Source organism: Neolamprologus brichardi, chromosome 8 (assembly GCF_056152115.1).
Source record: "Neolamprologus brichardi isolate AB-2024 chromosome 8, ASM5615211v1, whole genome shotgun sequence".
NCBI classification, from domain to species: Eukaryota; Metazoa; Chordata; class Actinopteri; order Cichliformes; family Cichlidae; genus Neolamprologus; species Neolamprologus brichardi.
The window spans coordinates 17241228-17251698 of NC_142111.1; the positions used below are offsets into that span (position 1 = coordinate 17241228).

The 10471-nt window shown below is 39.6% G+C and overlaps 1 protein-coding gene across 1 annotated transcript; it reads left to right on the plus strand.

The window, feature by feature from the left end:
• The first annotated feature begins 3885 nt into the window (after nucleotides 1-3885).
• Nucleotides 3886-9593, plus strand: LOC102799981 (G protein-coupled receptor 26-like). The gene is made up of 3 exons (XM_006791067.2): nucleotides 3886-4695; nucleotides 5315-5428; nucleotides 7468-9593. The coding sequence occupies exons 1-3, from the start codon at nucleotides 4028-4030 to the stop codon at nucleotides 7694-7696; spliced, it is 1011 nt and encodes a 336-aa protein (XP_006791130.1). The 5' UTR covers nucleotides 3886-4027; the 3' UTR covers nucleotides 7697-9593.
• Nucleotides 9594-10471: the final 878 nt, after the last annotated feature.

Here is a 10471-nt window from a genome sequence, read left to right on the forward strand (position 1 = left end):
CAACCTACTGTCTCTCACAGTCAAGTCCTGCACTTGTTAAATCTTTTGACAAGAGGTATTATCTTCAAAGTGAAGATCTGCAGACTTGAGATTTTTTCTCAGCCACAGTAAACCCTAAGGATTCCCTTACAAAACAGAGATTTTAAGTAATAAAACCCCTAAGTTACACACAATGGGGCACTGTGATAGATTAGTAATTACAAAAGCCGTAATATTAAAAAAATTAAGAACATATCAATATTCTCAATAATAATAATAATTCATATAATGCAGTGTGTGTCCCCAAACCTCCTCCTGACATTTCAGCTGACAGTAGGTGCCTTATCACTGTCTATTAAGTGTAATTGTTCCTTTTTGTGACTTTCTGTAAAGTGATGGATATACACTCTCTCCATCTCCTGACAAAACGTTCGTGAAATTCATTTAACAGAAAAAAAGATGAATGACCTGAAGATGAATCCTATTTGTTCTTGTTCCAGTCAGTAATAGAAATAAATAATATAGTTGGTTGGTTTGGTCCAGGTCTTGTGCCACCAAGCAAAGACTCACTTACTGGGAGAAATACACTGGCTGGCACCTGCTCACTTGCTCAAATTAGTAGCAAATTAGTGCATTTAGGTATGTAGAAAGAAATGTTATAGATGAATTTGATTGTTTAATTATCTGTAGAGATCATGATAGTGTTTATTCTTGATTGTTGTTTTTGTTCAAATGATCTTAGGCTGTATCAGAAACCTTCCAGGTCTTAAAAGTGAAGTCTGTTTGGAAATGTCTTAGATCTGCACTCTTTGCAATACTCAGCAGGGGGTAAATTCTCCTAGATGCTGCTGGATAGAAGCCTCTTATTGACGCCTGATCCATGCCTTCAGTAAAAGGTTTCCTGATGAAGACCTTAATTGCTAATTTCAAGTTTTACTTAGTAAAGCATGTATTTTATTTAGGAACTTATGGTCCCTATCAATGTCCCGAAGAATGAGTGGGGTATGTTGACAAAGAGTGTTTATACACTCAGTTAGCACTTTATTAGGGATACCTTGCTAAAACTGTTTTGAGCCTACTTTTGCCTTCAGAACTGCTTCAATTGTTTGTGGCTTTGATTCAACAATTAGGTGCCAAGAAAATATCTCCCACGCCATTACACCACAACCAGCCTTTACCTGAATAAAATGTCACTGCATAAATCAAAACACCTCATCGGGTAATGATTTTGAAATCATCTGTTGTTCAGTTTTGGTGAGTGTGAGTTGAAGCCTGTTCTTAGCTGACAGGATTGGCACATGCTATATTCTTCTGCTGCTCTAGCCAATCTGGTTTAAGGTTCAATGTGTTCATTTTATGTGAGATGGTTTTGCATTAAGATCCCAGTAGATGAACAGTTTCTCAAATACTCCACCAATGCTAACAACCATGCCACACTGAAAGAGTCTTAAAACACCTTTCTTCCTCATTCTAATGCTCGACTTGAACTTGAACAGCAGGTCATCTTGACCGTATCTACGTGCCTGAATGCATTAAGTTGCTGCCATGTGACTGGCTGATTAAATATTTGCATTAACAAGGAGTTGAAGAAGGTGTACCTAATGAAGTGACCAGTCAATGTGTACATCTTGAAGCCCTAAACCTAAATTTTATTATTAATCAAGTTAGGGTATTAGTCAACAAAAATGAGAACTTATCCCAAAGGAAATAAGTCCAATTAAGCCCAGAAATCAAGACGTTTGTGTAAAGATGTGTAGATTTGGTGTTTTTGCACATGGGACTGGACCATTTTGAATGATCAGTACTGACAGTACTATTTGTTGCATTACACAAATATAATGTTGGTTGTGGGTAGGCACAAACTTGAGACAACATATTGAATTATGTGTCATTCTTTAGCATTGTTTGATGAGTCAGTAAATGACCTGCATAATGTTAGTTTGTGTAATTCTTAATAAACCACAGTCGATAAGATTTGTGTGAACCAGGCATTATTTAATTGACACAACAGGAGCTGTGTACAGTGTTTTTATTCTGGGTAATCTCACGGGATGCTGGGAGGTATCAGACCCCATGTTTCCTTGAACCAGGCCATATTTGGATGTGTAAAGACACAGTGCTCTCTGAAAACAAGCCTTCTGTAAGGTGGTATTAAAATTGCAAGGTTTTCCTTGGCATATTTGTCTAATGTGGTGTAGTGCTGTGGAGAAATGTGAATGTTCTAGTAAATCCTAATAAAAAGAAATCTGCATTTTAAAGAATATTTTCCTGGTGGAACTATAAGTAGTATCCCCTTGTCTGTGGATATTATTCATCCATGTCCCTCTGTCCCTTCTAAGCCATATTTTTAGAGCACTTTCCTTAGAGACATTATTGTCTCTGGACCTGACATTTAATTATGAAAAGAATAATTAAAATGATGCAGACAAAAAGCTGCACTTGTGCCTGAGATCAACTGGTGGCTCTGTGCTGATAAGTCCCTTTAAGTGACAAGAAAAAAGCCGCAGAAGCACTTGCTTGACAGTATGCAAGTGTCCCCTCCTGCAAAAGCTGATTGTCCCATCACATGTACAACATGCTGATAACGCATCCATCACAGCCAAAGCCTCATGGGGTCCAAGATGGAGCTCCATTTCTGCCTAATCATACGCAGCAGCTGCCAGGGTTGTCTACCCCTGCAGCCACCTTCTCTTTGCATCAAGAACAAACATCACCCCTATACTCCACTACCTCATAGTATACGACTTTAATGAGGCTTAATTTCAACACAAATCCTCCTCTTTTCCTCCTGTTTCTGTTCAAGTTTAGCCAAAGAAAGAGGACACGGTAGACTGCATTTATTACATCCTCACACTCAAATATCACGTATGTGTGTGTGCACGGTAACAATAACTCCTTCCACCCACACGCTACCCCCTCCCGTCCCCCTCCCCTTCTGAAAACCACAACCACCACCTCACACACACTGCTCCAGCGCCTTCAGTGGCTCACGTGCCACAGCACACTCCGCTGAATCCCACGCTTCAGAGGAAAAATTCTCCCCACACTGAAGTCCAGAGGGGCAGCAGAGTGTGGGGGTGTTATCCAGCTTTCAGGGAAATAGAAGATTTTGCTCTTTATCAATGTGATGATGCAGACTTAATTAGTAAAGATGAAGAAGCAGTACTGCTGGAATGCAATCGTGATTTGGAAGAATGAGATCAGAATCAGGCACGAGAACTCATGTTAATCTCTGTTTTATTAATGAGTATGACAGGTTTAAGGATTTTAGGTGATTTGGTGAAAAGTCATATTCGTGCCTCTTAATTGTGTACCTTATATGCTCTTTAGTGTAGTATTTATATTCTTCTTTCACCTTGATTATGCTGTCTATCTTGTATTTATTGTCAAGATAATTCCAAGTCCCTTTTACAAAAGTCCTGAAGGAGAGTTTAAAATGGAAAAAAGCCGTTTTGCGAGTTTAACATTTACAATAGTCCAAAATAATAAAAAAAATTTTATTTTTGAAAAAAACAAAAACAAAACAAGCACGATTATTTTGACCACATCTGCCATTTCCCGTTAAATGAGCTTAATAATTTCTCATTTTAGCTTTAACTTATGCTCTTTTTTTTTTTTTTTTTTACTTTTACCCAGAAGAGGAGAGAAGAGAGAGATCAAGTAGCCCACACACTGTGCAGTGTGTGCGGAGGGGTGATGCCTCGGGAGCGCATCACAGGACACAAAACCCCACTGCAAGACGCAGTGCCAGAAGAGAGCAGCTTTGGCAAGAGAGCTTTTTTTCCTGTAGATTAGAGTGGGGAGAAAGAAGGAAGTTAGTCCGTTAAAAAACTAACAAACATAGGTTTTCTATCATGTCGGAAGCCTCCTGAATATCTTTACCAAAGAGGAAACAATGTAGTTGAAAGAAAAGGGAATCTCCACCGGTGAAGAGATCCGGGGATGCATGGACACGGTTACGGGTGATTAGTGTAATTTTGCAGCTGCAAAATAAAGACTGGATATGCGCAGAAAAACTGGAGAGAAGTGAGTTTCGGGTGTCCACAGGATGGACACTGCGGAGGTAATTCTCTCGGTGCTGGTGGTTGTGATTATTATAGTGTCGCTGCTGTCCAACGTCCTGGTGCTGATTTGCTTTTTGTATAACCCGGAGATCCGCAAGCAAGTCCCCGGTCTGTTCAACCTCAACCTCACCTTCTGCAACTTGTTGCTCACCGTCTCCAGCATGCCGCTCACTTTGGTAGGACTTGTCAGTAAAGCTCAACCGGGGGGAGATGGCTTCTGCCATATCGTGGGCTTCTTGGAGACTTTCCTGTCCACGAACTCGATGCTGAGCATGGCAGCTCTGAGCATCGACAGGTGGATCGCGGTGGTGTTCCCCCTGAGGTACCACTCCAAAATGCGCCACAAAGACGCCGCTTTTGTGCTCGCGTACACGTGGGCGCACTCCATGTCCTTCTCCACGGTGGCCGCCTGTCTCTCCTGGGTTGGATACCACCGGCTTTACGCATCCTGCACCCTGTCCAACCCCAGAGCGAGCAATCGGACACAGTTTGTCGTCTTCACCATCTTTTTCCACTCTTTCACCTTTCTTCTGTCTTTCATAGTATTATGTGTCACATACCTCAAAGTACTTAAAGTAGCAAGGTTTCACTGTAAGAGGATCGACGTTATTACAATGCAAACTTTGGTGCTTCTAGTGGATATACACCCCAGGTGAGCTACTTTAAGTTATCAATCCTGCAACTATAACGTTATATGGTATAGCAATCTGGTATCTTTATATTTGTAAAGCTTGAAAAGTATTTAAAAATTAGTTTAAAGGAAGGGTTTAGCCTATTTTATTCTATCTAAAACAGCGAAGCTCACATATGAATTGAGTCCTCGCTCAAAATCTAATATAACTGAAATGTCATCTGGGGTGATTGCTTTATTCTGTCTCCGTGCAGAATAGCTCCCATGGAAATACTATACAATCTCTGAGTGTGTGTGTGTGGTTGAATAGCCTACTGCAGATTATAAATCCTGTTATTACTCACACAGATGACCTCTATTTCATGAAAAAAAAAATCTCCAAAGCAATGTGTCACCATGGCATCACAGCTGTGGTGCACTCAGGTATCACACAAAGCCATACAGGCACAGAGAAAATGATTAAACTGGAATTCTTAAAAGGGAGATCCCCACTTTAAGCCTTTAATTTGACCCAGTTGATTTACCTGAACTCACCCTATACTGGATCTCCCCATGCTTTACCCCTACATGACACCCACTCCCTGTTGTCTCATATTAACCCACTTTGCGGGCATCCCTCTTTATGTGTTTGCGCTTGTAGTGTTCGTCAGCGTTGTCTGGAAGAGCAGAAGAGGCGACGACAGAGAGCAACAAGGAAGATCAGCACCTTTATCGGCACCTTCATGCTCTGCTTTGCTCCCTATGTGATCACGAGGTGAGTAGTAGAGAGACTGGGTGACCAGAGGGAATCCATGCTGGACCACCATGCAGAGCATGCAACCCTTGGATACCTCCTTGCACTCCAGTCACAGATACCCATATCCCTCCCCTCCTGCTTCCTTTCTCTCTCCCCTCCGCTTCCTCCTCACACTGGCCAGAGCTGGAAGATGAGATTGGCTGACCTTGTGATAAGTAATATGCCTCTGCTCTGCTGTTGCTGCTGCTGCATTAGCACTTTTTCTCTTCAAGTTCGTGGGGTGCATATCAGTTTGTCAGGTAGAATCCACTCACATCCATCACTAAACAAAGACAGGATACCAAATAAGGCCTGTAGTGAGTGAGACACATAAGTCTTTGGCTTGCTGTCATGTGAGACATTTACTTTAATACAGTCAGACCCGCAAGCATTTGGACAATGAGAACCCACCACCACAACAGAATTTAAATCAAACAATCAAGATTGTTGTGATTGAAGTGCAGAATTTCAGCTTTAGATTAAGAGATTTGACAAAAGAATCTTTCTGCTTAGACCTGCTGCACTGTAAAGGGGTTGCTGTAAAATCTACAGCAACTACATGGCAGCTGGATGCCAGTAACTTACTGTAAATAAAACTCACAGTAGAAAAAAATAGAAGTAGACGTGATCTGAGTTAAATACAGTAGGCTTTGGCAGTAACCTGTTCTTTTATGTGGACAACAAGTGCTCCCAATTTATTGTGTTTTCAGTGGATAACAAAGCTTAGCTGCAAAAGTAGATATGACCCCAAATTACTTTGTCATATCACCTAAGCCATAAGTTCTGGAGAATTTTCTTTCTCCTGGAAAAGCAGTTTTTCCCTCCTAACAATTTAACTGTAAATATAATTACAGTAGCCTATGTAATGTTACATCATGAGATAATATGTGCTGAAAGCTCTTGTGCTAACTGTGTATGTGTGTGTGCGATAAACAAAGATTTTGAAAAGTGGACTCTGCTTAAAATTGCTTTGGACCACTGCCTACCATTTCCCTAACATCTTTACTTCTACATAATGGGATGAAACCTACTAGCTGCATCTTCAACCAGTTTCCAAGAGGGGTATTCATCTCATGTTAAATTTTCCGATTTCCCCTGATCCTCTGCTTCATGGAGTTCTAGCAACTTCTGTGTTAACTCATGTGAGAAAACACCTTTTGTGTGGCGCTGTGACCAACATTCACTCGTTCTGTGGAGCGTGTGTGAACAAATGACAGGGATGGCTAGTAGCCCATGTAAGGCCTGTGATAATACGCTGACAGAGCTCTATTTTGGATGGCCTAATCATACAGAGTGCAAGTGTAGACAATCAGCGGTTTTATACAGCTTTATGATGGTTTAATAACTTACACTTCACACAAATGTGTCTAAAAGCAAAAACAAGTTGGGAGTGCCATGAACTGCTTTGAGATGCAGACCTCACAAGACTGTAAAGCTTATTAAGAGCTGCTTTAAATTAAATATTTATATTATATTATACACTAATGAGATGGTGGTTTTTTTTTGTTTTTTTTTACCAGACTGGAAGAATTCACTGTCTGACATTTTCTGCTCAGTCTTCAGTCTAATGTGGATGTCAGTTACAATCGAACTTTGTTCACAGACACTCATTACTGCTTATCTGTTTTACTCTTCTTTTGTCTTTTCTGGCTTTAAATACTGCTGACTGCAAATTAGAAATTAAATCTAATATAGCCCCACACTGTAAATCCACATTCATGACAGAAAGGCAGGGAAATCTTGTACTGTCATTTGACAGCTACCTACTTTTTTTCTTGTGGGTAGATGAGAAAAATAACTTTATACAAATATGTGCTTAATGGGATCCCTGTATTTATACAGAAGCAGAACATTTTCGTAAGTAACTCCCTGCTTATGGGGGAAAAATAGAACACTGTGTTGCAAATGTATTTCAGTTTCTGCTCAATAAGCTTAAGGCATGCATGTCTTTTCCAGCATGTTGACTTGCCTTTCTACCACGCTCTCTCTCACCACCCTCTGTTTATGCTTCCCTGCAGGATCGTGGAGTTATTTCCAGCGGTGCCTATCAACCCTCACTGGGGAATTGTCTCCAAGTGCTTAGCTTACAGCAAGGCAGCTTGCGACCCATTTGTGTACTCCCTCCTCCGACACCAGTACAAGAAGACATGCACTGACATCATCAACAAGCTGCTGAAGCGCAGCTCCTTGAACGCGTCCGGACGCCAGCACGAGAGCCAGGTGAACAGCATACCCACCGTGGAGTGATGGGACGGTTAACCCGACAGCTGTCAGGGAAAAAAGAACCTAGTTTAGAGTCGATGAAGAAGTGGAATAAATTTTGGTAGTTCCTGTCCATGTCTGCTTGAATTTGGTCTACAAAAAAAGGAAAGAAAACAGAACAGACAAGGTCAACTCCCTGTACAGGAATACCACTGCGCTTTCATACCGAGTGCCCAGAACAGCAAATCAGTGCAGTGAACTTGCTGTGAGGACAAGAAAGAGCAGCAGATTCCATGTCCACCTGGAGAGACAGATGTGCTTACCCAGGATGAATGGCCACCTAAAAGTTTTATTATTTTAGGGTAGCTTACAGTCAGATATGAGATACAGTTTATTATATACAGATTTTGCAGTGTGTCTGTTTGTTTTGACATAACTGTAATATTCATTTTATCTTACAAAAAAGGGGGGAGGGTGGGCTGTTTGTCTGTTTTAGTCTGTGCAAAGTGTTTGCAGTAATTTATACATTAATTCTGTATGTAGCACTGAAGACTAGTCTAACCAAAACTTGACAAAGTAGAAGAACAAGTTCCCAAATTGTATTGTAGATGAAAACATACAGCAGACTGTGCACACTGCACAGGATGGCTCAGGTATAGCCCAGTCCGAATTAAGCAAATTCTTTGGGTATTTTTATTTTTCAATACATTATCTGGCTGTATTAGTACCACTGGATGTAAATATGTTTTGTTTTATGTGTACTGGCGTCGTTTATGCTTTAGCACCCATTTTAAGGACTTACTGATCTGTCCAAGCAGAGTTTTAGCAGAAAGAAAAAACCCTCAAACCGACTGCCTTTGCTGTCATGACTGACATGTGGCCCTCAGGTTGTTAAGTCAAGTGAAGCATGATCAACTGTATTTGCCTGGGTTTGTACTCACAGTCACAAGTGACCCGTAGAGACTGCTCGATGCTTTTTCACACATACAGGAAGGAAAATGCTCGGGACATGTCTTTTGGCAAAAAGATGAGATGATTTAATAGAGATGACAGCCACGGACACGAGAAAATATTAGAGCAAAGCACCTCTGGATGCAGAAATAATCAGTTTGAATGGGTGAAGTAAAAAAAGAAATATCTCTGAACAGCTAAGGCAAACTAAATGTGCAATGGTAATAGTTGAGAGCACCTTTACCACATAATATTATTAAAATCAGTTTGAATTACTGAATATGCTCAAAACAAGGTAAGATAATCCTAGCTAAGCTAAGATAGGATTAATAACTTGGACCGCAAAACTAAATGATCCTAGTCTGTGATTTCTATTAGTCTTTTTTTCTCAGATAACCTGCAGCAGCAGGTTTTCCAACTACTTTGCCAGGAAGTCAGCGACAGGTAAGAGCTAGTAGTGATAATAGATAAGTGGGCAGCTAAGCTACTAACACAGATATTAGATATTGAAACTAATGCAAGGACTAATAGAAGGACTCAATTGTATTTATAAATATAACATATTGTTGTCTTTGCTGATGAAAAGGTTTTTCTTTTAAATAATCACCTGAAAGCAGCAGAAGGCAGATGAAAATCATCCAGTGCCACTTATATTTGCATAAAGCTTTGGCAAATCATGATGGAAGGCACCAAGTAGAAATGATTATGACCTTATAAACTTTATTTAATGGAGACGTGCAACAAACAAGTCTCTAATAACACCAGGCTACCAGTTGGACCCTAACTTTAACCCACCTGTCCCACTAACCCTAAGTTATTTAGTTTTTTTTCTTGGTAAAGAGATTAAAAATAAGAATAGTTTTAAGCAATTTAGAATTATTTTGTTGGTTTGGTCCATTAAATCGAAACAAAAACATCCAAAGATATTTGATTTTATAGAAGACTTTTATAGAAGACAATAGAAAACCAGTTATATTTACTTGTTTACAGTACATTTTAATTTTTTTTGTCATGTGGAAACAAAATGCATTAAACTGTACATGTGACAGTGAGATAGGGAGTGAAAATGCAGTGCCAAAATGACTGATGATGCCCAGTGAGCTAAATATAAGCAGATGTAATTAATTTTCTAAAAGCAGAAAAGAAAACAAAAGAAGTGAAGGCTATTTTATGTAGGGTGTAAGGATTCATGATTTTACAAAGGAGAAACAGTTGTCTTGACTATATCATGCATTGTACGACGCTCCAAGACAGCTGATGCCTTAAATTATATAATATGTTAGTTTTAAGTTTTTCAGACATATAGATATCTAGAATTATATTACTGGAATCAATAATTGCCTTATTCACTTCTGTTCATCAACGTTACTCGAAATCTGCTTCCTTTTTGTTATCCTCTAATTCTGATTTCCTGAAGTTCTCACTTGCCCACATTAAATGTTTCTCATAAATGATGACTAAAACGAAACTTAAAAGGATACATGTCGACATATTTAGATGAAAGGCAATGTGAAAAGTATTTTTGAGTCTTTTGATATATGTAAATGTAATTTATTGGGATAATTTATTGTATGTCTGAGTTTTACAGAATGTGCTGCTACAAATGCAAATGAAGTTTATCCTGTTGTGGATCGGTGGCAATGAGTGGAGTGTAATATACCTCATTTTGTTTATCAGTGACTGACCTGACTGCCTAAAGTGTTTTGTTATGTACCTCCTGATTTATCAAACCATGGCTCAATGCTGCTGCTGCTGCTAAAGATGGCTAAGATGACAAACTCACGATGTTGGTGGTGATGGGATGAATGCTTTTTCCATAATAATTTTTTTTTAATGGAGATTGTAATTGTTATGTTGGTAAAAATGACA